At 39.3% G+C, this 13,936-nt stretch overlaps 1 protein-coding gene across 3 annotated transcripts in view; it reads right to left on the minus strand.

Annotated features, from left to right (window-relative positions):
* bltp3a (bridge-like lipid transfer protein family member 3A) overlaps nucleotides 1-13,936 on the minus strand; it is a 53,993-nt gene that overhangs the window by 30,531 nt on the left and 9,526 nt on the right. For all 3 annotated transcript variants that reach the window (XR_008639523.2, XR_008639522.2, XM_055187609.2), the window contains exons 5-14: nucleotides 12,444-12,633; nucleotides 11,645-11,785; nucleotides 9,515-9,685; nucleotides 8,160-8,340; nucleotides 5,711-5,797; nucleotides 5,388-5,561; nucleotides 5,123-5,256; nucleotides 2,730-2,871; nucleotides 2,371-2,564; nucleotides 969-2,248 (exon numbers count right to left, since the gene is read on the minus strand). Coding sequence is in view for 1 of the 3 variants with exons in the window: in XM_055187609.2 (XP_055043584.2) it covers nucleotides 969-2,248; nucleotides 2,371-2,564; nucleotides 2,730-2,871; nucleotides 5,123-5,256; nucleotides 5,388-5,561; nucleotides 5,711-5,797; nucleotides 8,160-8,340; nucleotides 9,515-9,685; nucleotides 11,645-11,785; nucleotides 12,444-12,633 (2,694 nt within the window). In the remaining 2 variants the exon portion in view is untranslated. The remainder of the gene's footprint in view (nucleotides 1-968; nucleotides 2,249-2,370; nucleotides 2,565-2,729; nucleotides 2,872-5,122; nucleotides 5,257-5,387; nucleotides 5,562-5,710; nucleotides 5,798-8,159; nucleotides 8,341-9,514; nucleotides 9,686-11,644; nucleotides 11,786-12,443; nucleotides 12,634-13,936) is intronic.

Below are 13,936 nucleotides of genomic sequence, written 5' to 3' on the forward strand. Positions count from 1 at the left end.
TTTTTTGGAGCCAAATACCTCTGTTTTTTTAGAAATAAAAGCCAAATGCTTGAACATTTTACAGCCACGTCATTTTCGTTATGCATTATTTGTTTTGGTTGTTTAAAAACACAAACAAAAATTTTATCCGATTACTCGATTAATCGATCGATTCAGTGCTAGATTAATCGATTACAAAAAGAATCGATAGCTGCAGCCCTGGTGGAAAGGTCACGTGTTACATATATGAAACGCACATTTGCGGACTATTTTAAACAATAAATTGACACAAAGACATTAATTAGTATCATTCGACCTACAACAACGTCGGAACGGTCTTCTTTCTCCACACTTGTAAACACTGGGGCGTAGTTTTGATACGTGATGACGTATTACGCGAGGTCGCGCTGGGGCGTAGTTTTGATACGTGATAATGTATTACGCGAGGTCGCGCTGGCGCGTTACACGACCGGAGGAAGACGAGAAATTGTGGTTTAAAAGTGTATATTTTTTAGTTTTTGTTTTGAAACAATCGTTTTGCTAAATAAGATCCTTATGCCTCATTTGGGATCGTTTAGAGTCCTTTGAAACTCAGTTGAAACTGCAATTTTAAACTGCGTTAAAAGTGTTACGTGTTGGGGTCCATTATAGTCTATTAAAATGAGAAAAATCCTGGAATGTTTTCCTCAAAAAACATAATTTCTTCTCGAATGAACAAAGAAAGACATCAACATTTTGGATGACATGGTGGTGAGTAAATTATAAGGATTTTGTTTTAAGCAAATTGACTAATCCTTTAAGGATGTAATACTACTCTATAGGTAGTGCAGATTAACTTCAGATACGCAGAAACAGCGTGTGTTATGGACATTTTAAAAAGCTGAGATTTTTTTGTCCACAGATGCTACTTATTGAGCTTAACTTGTATAGATTTTGGCATATAACTTTAATAGATCAAAAATAGATGCAGATGGCTCAAAAATGCTTACCTGTTTTGAGGAGTGAAGAGCTTAGACATTGCAGATCCTCGGCTAAGGATGCTAAAGGCGTCTTTTGTGATGGACAGCGCCCCCTTGGTGAGATCCAGGGAGGCATTGAGCGCATCTTTGGTAACACCTTTGGTGGCATTTAGGGCGCTGGACAGCTCCCCTTCCAGGCTGAAAGTAGAAGGTTGCCGAGAGAGTAATGCAGGGTCCCTTGGAGAAAGTGGGGAAGACTGGGCAGAGAGCTGAGCTTCGTCACCCTGCAACGTCTTTCCATCCATTCCCTCTTCAATGGCCTCACAAGCCTCCTCCACCGAACCCTCTTGCTCTTCATCCTCCTCCTGAACCATCGCTGCCCCGCTTCGACCCAGCCCACTGTCCTCCAGCAGGCCAGGCTCACCAGGGTGGTGCAATGAGAGATCAGAGTCTGTCAAACTGGGAGTATCCGTTTCCTCTGGAGACAGGACTTCCTCTTCTGGCTCACATACTGCAGGAGGAAGCAGCAGAGCAAGTTCCATGGCCTCCATCAAGAACGAGACACATACTGCAGGAGAGTCTGCATGTGAACATTTCAAATGGCCCAAACCCTGGACATCCTTGCTCAAGTCTCGGGCCAGTTGAGAGAGGAAGTCTTTCATCCTTAAAAGTGCTACAAACTGGTAGTGGTTGAGCCACATTTTGACAGGAGTGATAGACTGGGCCAAAATATGGATGGAGGCCATAGCAGGCCTAACTAGTTCTTCAGTCTGGACAACTTGATCAGATAGTTTTTCCCTAGTACCTGTTGATGAGACTGGGAGAGGGTCTTTAATAGAATTTGTGGAGAAATTTAGGTCTCTCTGTACGCAGGAGTCTTTGCTGAAGGCAGCAGGGCGGCACATCCATAAAGACATGGCAAAGGGCTCCACAAAGGGAAGAGCTTTGCCCTTGAGCCCTCGACGAGCCCCTTCAAATCCCAGAGCCACTCTGGACAGACTGATTGACCAGATGTCCTGCGAGCGAGAGGGACGACTGTCAATTAGGGATAGGTGTTCGTTTTCCAAAGAGTGTTGAATGAATGCCAATGGAAGGGGATGTAGGATGGTCTGATCACGGGGGAAAGGTTGGCACACAGTGGACTGAAAGAAGGGAGATCTAGAAAAGCAACTGTAGGTGCTGTTGAGGTCAGAGCGGGAACCGTGAGGACAGTGACGTGTGTTGCTTAGGACGATGTGAGGCAGACTGATGCTCAGTGATTGAGGGCGGTCTGGGTGATCCAAAATGGAAGACTCCAGAGGAATAATCAGCTTCAGAAAGACAGAAAAATCACTTTAAATCACAAAGAACTAGCCCCAAAAGACCGTTAGGATGATCCATACCACCTATAACATCAAATCCTTTTTAAAGCATGTCAGATCTCTTGGTTTACCTTAAGCTGTGTTGCATCTAGGCGAATATCGATGTGTTCATCACTTTTGCTGCTGTCCTGGAGATGGTAAAAGGCTTTGACCTGATCCAATGTCCTGTGTAGACCTCGTGAGAACAGAGTCATCCAAAGTACACTTGAAGCATCCAAATACAGTTGAAGACCATTCAGCTGGGCATACAGGTTAGGGCAAGGTGCTAGTTGAATTAAGTGCAGACAGAGAAAGAGTGAGATTTCTTTGTCATCGGCACAGAGAAACAAATGATTTAATGTCGTTACATAACACGAGTATGTTTGTTTCAATAAATGATATGTGTTAACCATTGTGATTAATGAATGTCATGAAAATGTTGCTAACAAACCAGGAAGTCCAGGGTTATCAGGAAAATAGTATTCTGTGAACTGCAGGTGAATAGCAGGCGAGTTATCTGGGAGATGCAAAGACTTCCGGTTACAAGATAGAAGAGACGGCGTTCTCTTGCTGTGACGCCCCCCAGTTGACACCTTTGATAGCAGGAGAGATATTAAGCATACAACACATGTAAAGACAGAGATGCTTGTGCCCTATAAATTTCTGTTTTTTTATTTTCGGTGGGCATTAATCATGTTAAATGCATTATTTGTTTAGTCTTGTTGAACCCGTACACACGGCAAACTTTCGGGAGTGACAACTGCATTTAAAAGCTTGAGTGAATCGCCTAAATGATCGTTCTATATGTGAACAAAACAAGACTCACTCATGATTGACACAGACAGCGACGTTTTGCCATCTCGCATGGTTACCATTCACAGCTTTGACCAAAATAAACCACCATCTTGGCGTTGTGTGTTGTATGTATTCGTGAGGCTGCTCCCCAGTGCACTGTCTTGCAGTGTTGCCAGGTCCTCTTCTTTTTTGTACTTATATACCATTATGGTCCTTAACCATTTATGGCTTTTGGCTCATGAAGCGATCAAGTTTTTGCAAGCATATGATTTCCAAGGACAAAAAACAGGACGGACCTCTCCGCGCGCAAAAAAAATACACACAATAACACACATACATGGATCAGCAAAAAAGTGATGTGGGAAAATAAAATAAGAACAAATCAAGACATTACTACAAGCATAGAAAAAAATAGAAAAGAACAAAGTTACAATTAAAGTAAGGTCTAACAATAGTATTTATATACAAAAATAGAATTAAATGAATATTAAAACTATTTTAAATTATATTTTAATTTTCTATAAATTAAATATAATTATTCTTTTTAAATCTATAAAAGTGATTTTTCTTTTGTCTTCTGTAGTTTGATTAACATAATGACACAACCATAAGCATATTTAGATGGTATACTGTCCCTTTAAGACCGGATAAGTGCGGATCTATACACTGACACATCTGATTTCTTTCTGAACTGTTCACTTATAATAAACGACTGATTTTATGAGAATACTTGCCAAGATTGGGGTATTACGTGATAATTTTGTGTGTATATCTCCTGTCAAGTGCAGAGATGTTTTCTGTTTGCGGGCATTTTGAAACGCATCTCTCCGTGTGTGCGCTTATCAGTGTTTGTGTGTGTAACAGCTCAGTTTAGCATCTTTGGTGGTGCTCAAATAGTCTAAAATCGCTAGATTATTAACATTTGCCAGGCTTATAAATGCATGCAAATGATACAATTATTTCTGAATTATGCTTATTTGAACAATTATTATTAAAGCGATTAGTTTCATATATGCATGATTTTCCACAGAAATATTTTTGTCTCTTCTGACTCAGTGGATCAGTCGTCAATCTGTCAGCATTGACCAATTTGTATTAAAAGTATTTAATGCAATATTTTGCAGTTTTAGCATATTTACATTTATGTATTAACATAGTAAACCAATGTGACTTACAAGCGAAGAGTAGCCCATGTCCATCATTTGTTCCAATCCATTCCAATACATTTTTTTCAGGTCACTTTGCAATTTCAGTGTATGTATATATGTGGTTTTAATTGATATCACTGATGCCTCCGAATTCTAAGGTTTTACAGCGTTTTGTGTTTTATACTCGACTGATGACTTTACGTATCGAATGTAGTTGCTTTGTGCATCCTCAACAAGCATGTGTATGACAAAGAATTCAGAAAAGGCGGATGGCATCAAAAATACAGAAATCAGTATTAATACGGAAAAATTTAATCTGTTTTGGTGTTATTAAAGTGAAAAGCTGCATGTCCCAATATTTTGATCCTTGAGGTAAAGCATTTGGATTTATTTCAGTTTATTACTGTATTTTTCGTGCAAGATCTGGCAACATTAGTAAGCAAACGCTCGTGTCTTTTTTCTGTACCGTGCAAACGGAATACTTTTTTCTCATTCTAGCCATTTATTTTATCAGAAGAGAAACGTGAAACACGTTTAAATATGTTATTAACAACTAGTTTTTCAGTTCGGTCATGTACACACTATGTAGAGTTTTTATAAATGCGGTTGTTACTACCTGCATATTGTCAGGTAGGCAGTCAGTCCCATAAATTGAAGTGTGTGTGTACAGAACAGGATTAAGTACTTAAAAATGCAGTGTGTACGATGCTGTCTTGTATAGACATTATATTATCCATGTAACACATGTATGTTGTAGAAGAATATTTGTACACAGTGTACTAAAATATTGTATCCCCATTTTATTTCTGCAAAACTGGACTGATATATCATATTTGTAGATATGTTCAAGGATTGTTGCTAAGTGTATTTGTCCTATAGCATGTGCAAAAATGTATCAGACCTGATGGATGTCCATGTCATCCACACGGAGCACCATACAGCTGGAGCGGAGTCTCTTCAGAGGGGATACGGCTGCTGAACCCCGCCGTGAGGTCTGACCTCGTTCAGGGCTAAAATTTGACAAGGATTCCACATCTGCTTAAACAAAATATAAAGAACCTACTAATTTTCCAGTAACATCTGTAACATGCTCAAAATAGCCTTGAAAATAACTTGAATATCTATAATTGGATTCCGGATGAGTAAAATATTGCAGTCAAGTTTACCTTTGTTGACTTTTTTGGCTGAAGAATCTTTAGCAGATAAAGGTGTTTCTGAAAATGGTCCAGGGATGCCCAAATCCTCCACTCTCCTCTGAAACTCCTGCAACAGTTTGGCCACCCATTGCGCACGAGACTCCATCGCCCCACAGTGACGCTCCCAGTGCCGACAGTCATCACCTGTACAGTAAACACCATATAACTAAACACCAGAGCCCACACACCTGCATATCTGTCTTTCAAAACATCAAGCAGACTATCAAAGAATAGATCAGGAGGTATGTTCAAAGTGGAAGAAGTATGTTGTGAAAAATGTCCTGGTTCCTCACCTGGTCTGTGGAAAGGGTAGTAATCAAAGCCTAACTTCCGGAAGGTCAGTTGCATTGCACCCTGGGTGCCTGGAGGTGGAGTTTCATCTATGTGTGGAGGTCAGATCACATGAATGTGTCATTTTTACAGTATGATGATAATGCTAATGGTAATGAGGTTAAAAAAACGGACTCAAATTTTTTCATTATTTACACACCCTCTTATCATTCCAAACATCTACAACGTTCTACGGCTGCAACAACTAATTGATAAAATCTATAAAAATAAGTGAAATCAGTTTGTCTGTGATGTCACATGCTCCCGCACCAAGGTCAGACAGTGCGGACACCGGGTGTGCCTCATAACTGTGGGTTTACACCAGATGGGAGTTCAACGATTTGCGCGAATAGATTACATACAAAGTCAATGCAAAGACGTGGTCAGAGGCGTGGGGCGATGCAAATGACGCAATATGGGTGGCGCGTTTGCCGTGAAAACACGCGCTATTCGCCTCAAACGCGTCTTCGCCCAAGTTGAAAATATTCAAGTCGAGCGAAAAATTCGCATGACACGAAGTTAAATCCTGCGAGTAATCTAGATCGAGCAATGCGATGCGATTGCACGCTTCGCGTTTGGTGTAAACCCATAGTTAGCCTTGAAAAGTAAAGCCGCTGGCTCTTTGATCGCCCCCTGGTGGCTGGCTGCAGTTCAAGCTATAAACCCCACCCTCTTCATTAAAACGAATGGGACTCTGCTCTAAATAAAAAAATATTTACACTTCCAATAAAAGTTTCCGAAAGATTGGTTTGATCCTTTCAAGGAGTTGTTATCACGCTGATATATGTTCAAGTGTTCATTTTTGTGCTTAGTTTCATTTTAGCTAGTAATTTGATGCTATAGAAACGGGCGTGTCGTTATGATTGGCGTGGTTGAATTGGTCGCACAAGCATTTGGGCGGAAGTTTGATACCGTGGCTCCGCCTCTGGCTCCACGGACGATTCCTTCTGCGCATGCCTTGGCTCCAAACTGACGTTTTACGTTACATGGCGGCAACCATGGTCGGACATTTTTTGGCTTCAATTCATTACAATGGAGGGAGGCGACATTGCGTCGTCCATCTTTTTTTACAGTCTATGGCGGACACGCGTGAGCTATATGGTTATAATTTAAGTTAGAAAGCTACATTTGCACGTTTATCAGGTGCTTTTTCTCAGTGTGCGACCAACTTGTTGCGCTTTTGTACCCAACGGTTGGGTCAGGTCGGGTTAGCTCACCTTACTTTGGCTTGGTCGCGTTTATCACTACCTCTGTCTTACATGACAGTTTCTTTACAAACACCAGTGGAAAAGCCCCCAAAAGTACGCTAACCCGACCTAAACAAACCATGGGGTACTATGCAATGGAAAAGCGCTATTGGTTAAAAGCAAGGCAGCATTGCCAGGACTCCTGCCTTTCTGTGGATTTCTGAATTGGGCTACTTATAAACTGTTATTGCAGATTGATGTTTTTCTGCGTGTTAGAGAGGAAGGATTTGATCATGAGTTGTTGGTATTTGAGTTGTGAATAGTCAAATGCTTTTGACTAATTTTGAATGGTTTTGTAATGTCTATATGGCAACCCTGACAGGACAATGACCTAAGCAAAAGTTCAAACAAAACGCTGGTTAATAAAGTATTTAATTTTGACATTTAATATAAGAGAGTTTGTATTTGTTTAATTGTTGTTGGTTTTTCATAAAAATAATATTGAACCACAAGCTAAGCATCTTTTTTAAAGTAAGGGGAAAATCAAGTTTTTTACTGTAACAACGCATTTACTGTATATCACTTTCATATCATATAACTTATTTATTTTGTTAATAACAAATAATGTTACTTCTCATCAAGTTGAAGTTAAAATTTCCTCACCAGCACATCCCTGAAGACTTTGTTTTGTTTATAATTTGACATTTAAAGATTTTTACTATTTAAAGTTTCACAAACTTGTTTATTTAAGGCTTAAAATATCAAAAAGATTATATTAGCAAAACTTTGTAGTAGTGTGTGCTTTTTTAAAAGTACACTTCTACACATCATGAATGCCATAATTTAGTGCCTGATTTAGCTACAATAAGTGAAAGATTTAATTGAGTAATATTTATGTTTTTATCCGTTTAGTCGATTAATCAAAAAAATAATCAATCGTTTAGTTGCAGCCCTACAACGTTAATTTTTCTACCATGGAACACAAAAGCAGACAAAATGTCTCAATACAATGTATACGGTACAATGAAAGTCAATTGGTACTAGGGTGGTCCCAAAATAAAACCAAAAAACCCTCTATGATTTGTGCCCTATCTTCTAAAGCAAATGCAATATTCTTGTATGAGATACTAATAACAATGTAGGTTTAGGGATAATGATGATACAATGCAATTCAGCAAAATATATACTCTCTCTGAATCTTTATAGTGACTTAAAAGTTCCTTACCAGGATCTGAAGAGCTGTCATTGCAGATATGCAGATCAAGACGGGAAATGAAGGTGTGGTATGACGATTCTTTGACATCATGGAGGTCAAAATTCTGGGCCGGTGTGCTGGGGGTGCCGGCGGCAGGGGAGGGAGGAGCTTCAGTCAACAGAGAGTGAACTCCAGGAGAGGGAGGGGCAGTCTGATGCACAAATACAATGAGACATTTAAGCCCTTTTCACACAGAGATGACAGAAAATACACAAAAAAAGCATCTGGTATTTGTAGAGGATCGTTTGATTTTTGGTTCATTCATACTGCAAATGATTTTCCGGAATCTGTGCATTCACACACATACCATAAAGGTCCCATAAAGACACGTGACGTATTTAAAGTCCTGCACTTGGTAGGTTTTTCCCCACAGCGTCTGAAGTTTGTTAATTATTAGTCCTTTCTTTCGAGAAACCACGCAGGTGCATTTTTGTTTATGAAGAGATCATAGGGAGTGCGTGATGTACTGTTCTGTCATGCTGGTGAATGATCTCAGCTTCAGCACAAATAGTGTCAAGTTCTCTGATCTCTGCTTCAATCTAGTTTGCTCGTCGTGAATGTTGATCTGCGTTTAAATCCCTGTGTCAAAGAGCTAAATCATAACTTCTTGTTGCGATGACACACTCGTCATCAATACGCCATTGTTTCTGCCTCTTGTTCACACAGAATGCTTTCCGTGAATGTTACAGCAATGTTACTAGGTCCTCTTTACGGGAGCGATCCCAGAACATTTATGGGACGTGTTTGGAGAAGCCTCTCAATTTTATGAAAATTTTCTGGGATCAGTAGAGAACAGCAGGTTTAACGTTCAAGACCAAAAACTGATGACTAATAAATTAAAATAGAATGGGTTGACCTTGGGCACGATACTTTTTCAGATGTAATATTTTTTAAAGGGCTTATAAGGTATTAACTTTAAGACTATTTGGTCTAAAGGCTACAATGAACTGAAAATCTTTAGGATGTTTGCTTAAAGCCTGAGTCACGCAACATGGCGCTGCAAATTTACAGCACAAAAAAATATATCTAGCTCAGAAAATAAAACTGAAATGATGAAAATAAAGGACAATAGACTTGTTGCAAACAGGATTTGAATTTGCATTGCCCGTCTGAGCACTAGGGCTCCAAAGTGCTGTGTTTACAAAGTGTTGACGTTTTTTGGACAGATAAATACCAAATAAACATAAGGAAACCAATTATAACAAAATTAAATAAAAAATACATGAATAATCATGCAAGACAATCAAAATCTATTATTCAGCCATTTCATTTTAAGAAATTTTGATAGTTTATTTTAGAAAAGAGTTGAATGGAGAATGTGGCACCTGTAGCGTCTCTGCCGCCATGCTCTTCCTCTGCTGGGCAGATTTCTCCATGGCTTCACTCAAAGACTTGGCGTAATGTATGATGGCTTTAAGCTGGGAGTCTGTCAGAACCCACAACAGGTCATCCAATATAAACATCAGCTTGGAGGCCAATACATTACAGTCCTTCACCTGAATTGAAAATAGATTAGCACATGATTCATTCTGTTGTGATGTTACTAAAAAAAGCACAAGAAAACAACTACAACAGATGTATGTATGTGCTTAAATAGCACTAACACACAAATTTAAATATTAAAACATCAAATTGTTATGACAAATGAATGAGACCACACTACAAAGAAAGGTCAAGGTGTTTTTGCATCTTATCCGGTCTCTATAACTGCATCTCATTTTAAATACTGCATCCTCTGGAGGTTGCATTTGTCAACCACATACATAATCGGTAGGGGTGTAACGATTAACCGTTTTCTCAATTAATGAATTTGAATGAAATACGATGAAATCTCGGCATATCCAAAAGCCAGGGGGCGCTCTCGTGCAGAAACACCATTTGTGCCACAGAAGAAGTAGCATTACAAATGCTATTCCAGGAAAGGTCGACAGGAATATTTATATCGCTGTTCTTCAAATTGTTTCAGGTATTTTCATGATAATAAAAAATATTTTGAATGATTTTGTTTTTACGAGTGTTGCTTTTTTATATGCACATTATAACGAAAGAATTGCAGCCTTGCAATTCAGAATCGATTTCAGACATGCATTTTCAATGGGACACGCGATAAATCGTTACAGCCCTAATAATCGGGATTATGTAATTTCAGAAAAACATTATATAACTACCATTTATTCCTCATGAGACGTAATCACTGTAGTTTTGTTTTTACTTTGAAATGCAGCAGTTGCTTTTCGCAAATAAAACCTGAAATAATACACCTCAATGTATCAGGATCCTGTCGCTCTTGTTCATACTTTGGCTGTTTCTCAATCTGCGTTCTTCAGCCATCTTGCGTCCTTGTGTCCTCGCTCTACCTCATCATTAACAGTCGAAGTTCAATTCCAATTCTCAAGAACACAAGGACAGAGGACGCGTGAAAATACCCGGATGAGTTCTTGATATCGAGGATGCATCGAGTGCAGACTTGCGCGCTGACATCTGGCGAGGTCATTTGACCAACAGGAAGATCACACACATCTCAATTCTCACAAGTGCGTTCTGTGTTCTCGCGACCTTCTGAGTTCGTTCTTCCAAGGTCGTCTGGCAAGACCAATCTCCACGAGAACGCAAGTCCGTCCTTTGCGTTCTTTATTGAGAAACATCCTTTCTCTAGCCTTGTGTCAGGGTCCTGAGAGTCCATGTGTTTTGTGTGGAAGCATATGGCCATTGTTTGTGTTAGTGTGCCATGTGCTCTCCTGTCTTGTGTCCTGCCCTTATGATTTTCTTCCCTATTTATTGCCCTTGTCTTGTGCTGATTCATTTTGTGTGTTCTTGTAATTCTGTGACATTGTAAAGTTTCAAATGTAAAATCTAGTTTTTCCAAAGTCAGGCCTATAGTCAAGTTTATTCAAGTCTTTTGTTTAGTTTATTGTCTAGTCAAGTCTGTTTTTGTTGTTGTTTGCCCAGTTTCATGTTGTTTTGCCCTTTTTGGATATCCCTTTAAATGACTTGTTTCATCATAAGAATGCTCCTGTAAGCATTTTAAGCAGAATTGGGCACTTTTGCATGAGAAGTCACATTCCAACTTGAAATGGTTAATTCTCATTCTAAAATGCTTTTCTGAACTGGATATGCCTTTAAACGACTTGTTTCATCATAAGAATGCTCCTGTAAGCATTTTGGGTTTTGTTTTTCCTTGTATTTGTATTAATAAACTTCTGTTAACTCTGTTAGCACCTAGGTTCTGCCTGCTAAACTTGACACAATGACGTAGAGGAAGCAACCATTGAGAAGAGATACAGCTAATATAACAGTGCAATAAAACAGTATCCATTAAATTTTCACACCTACATGTATTAAGCAGTGGATAAATGGATCTGACCCTTGAAAGTTTGGTAATTGAGCCCTGTTGTGGATTATGATGAAATTACTGCTTGGACTATCATGGAAGTGCAGATAGAACAAACACGTACCCTGCGTTTTAGAGCAATCCGTATTCGGCCTTGATTGGTAATGAGACGTAGTGGCATGCTGCCCAGATCCTGGTCCTCACTCTCTATAGCGTCTGCCTCAATGCGCAGACTCTGCCAGTTGATCTCCTTGAATGTTAAGACCTGCAGAAAACCAAAGACAGTTTTAGCGGGAGACAGCACCTGCTGAAAAATGAAGGGGAGAAATTGCCAACTGGCTTATTGGCTCATGAACAACATAAAACATCTAAAGCATAAAAACCCAAATTTAATTTTGTTGAAATATTAAGTAGACAATCATTTATATTTTGGAATAACATGCAATTACGAAGAATTTTATAAGATAAATTAATAAAATCAAATTTGATTGATTTTGATGTAATGTTGCCTTAAAAAAAGACTGAATAAATCTGCACTGACGTCACTATTGTCAGGGCAATGTTTTGTGTCACTGGACAGCCTAACCCCTGTGGTCTAAGGCAAGTAGTGCTGTACATTAGAGAGCAGGAGATTTAATCTTGAGTGTAATTTATCTGTAATCTAACTGAATTATGGTCTGAGAGGACATCAGATAGATGATCTGGCAACCTCAATACCACTGGCAGCTGGTCAATGGAGGGTGCCGCCCTCGCTGCCTCACGCACAAAATAATACTATTATTATTATTTTGTAAATTATTTTAATTTATATTTAAAAGATGTGACATGATAGAAAATCGTCTGTGGAAAACATTTGCTTTCCCGTATGTTCAATATAGTCCAGCTAACTGAAAACGGGTACTGCTGTATGTCTATTTTTGTACCTCTCCTCTTTTGGGATGTGTGATGCGGGTGTTACGTAGGTCAGTCTTCTGCCACTTGGGATTCAGACTGCAGCCCTGGAGCTGCCAGAGCTCAAAGGAGGCATGGAAGGCTCGGGCTTGCACTTTAATAATAATGGAGTTGATGATTACAGACATTCCCTCTACGACCTTCTCGGCGAAGCCATACTCACTGCAGAGATAACAAACACACCAGGAACATCCATCAGAAAGACTTTAATAAACAACCAGACATTATGGTTTGGTCTTCCCAGTCAAAGCCCAATGCTAGGTTTATCTCGATGGGTGTAGCTATGCAGTTGGTTTTCTGAGTGGTTGATAGGAGTTTTCCCATTATGTTTGTTTTTTAGGATTTTTAAGAAAACACTGGCTGGTTGTTACGTGTTGATGGGTGGTTGCTTGAGTGGCTAATGTCCAAAATAGAGAGTGGAGTGCAAAATAGCTTTGTGCATTTTTAAACCACTATTGGTAGCTTTTTCTAACTAGGCCTTAAAGATGCAAGAACACAAGGACATAGGAAAACATTTTGGCAAAATGAAATATCCTTGCTCACTGAAGCGTCACATCGGATGTTTTAACTCTACTGTATTTTAAGACTGTGCTAAAAATATGCCAGTATGTTGTAACTAAATTAAGCAATGCCAATGCTTTTTACAAAAAGCAAGATGCATTGTTAAACTATGTGAAGGAGAGGATGATTTATGTGTGCATTAGGTTTCTGTACAAGATGCTCCTATAATTCCTCACTCAAATTGAAAATTCACTACTGTGTCCCAAATCAAAGGCGTGACCGAATGCTAGTTAGGCTGTTATTAGGGCCCAATTAAGGCTGTGACGTGGCAGTATTTTACCATAGAATATGTGAGTGTGTGCACTGATGCATATAGGCTTATAAATAATATACATATATTTTAAAAAATATAAAATGTAAACGTTTCTTAACAAATGTGTGTGTTTATAGGCGACCATTTTTTTTTCTCCGGCAGTGGGTGCTCATCACAACGTCAAGCAATGCTTAGGATATTTAGCAATGGCAGACGCTCTGGAGCGCCCAAGCACTCTGAAAAGGAGGTAAGTGGCACGGTCACGTTTTCCGAGTAGTTTTGATGCAAAATGTGAAGCATAAGTGCTTGGCCATTTCGGTAAGTGCGCGAGCCTACCCCCGGAGCACCCACAGAATCAGCGCCTATGTGCGCGTTTATTGTAGCACTCCCATCCATGAAACAACAGACAGTTTAACTGAGGAACCTTATAGGAGTTATACTGTTTCCAGTCGCACTGAATTAACGATTAACTTGCTGGGAGAGATTGTAATTCATATTTGTCGTGGTTTGTGACGTGCACACCACCGCGGTGGTTATGATCACAGCCCTATAACCCCATATAAAATGCATATTATTTCTGCAATACCTTGGATGTTGCGTTTTACTTTTGTTAATCTTATGTTTCTAAAGTTGGTTTATTTCATATACTGT

This window comes from Misgurnus anguillicaudatus, chromosome 13, assembly GCF_027580225.2.
Source record: "Misgurnus anguillicaudatus chromosome 13, ASM2758022v2, whole genome shotgun sequence".
Classification (NCBI taxonomy): domain Eukaryota; kingdom Metazoa; phylum Chordata; class Actinopteri; order Cypriniformes; family Cobitidae; genus Misgurnus; species Misgurnus anguillicaudatus.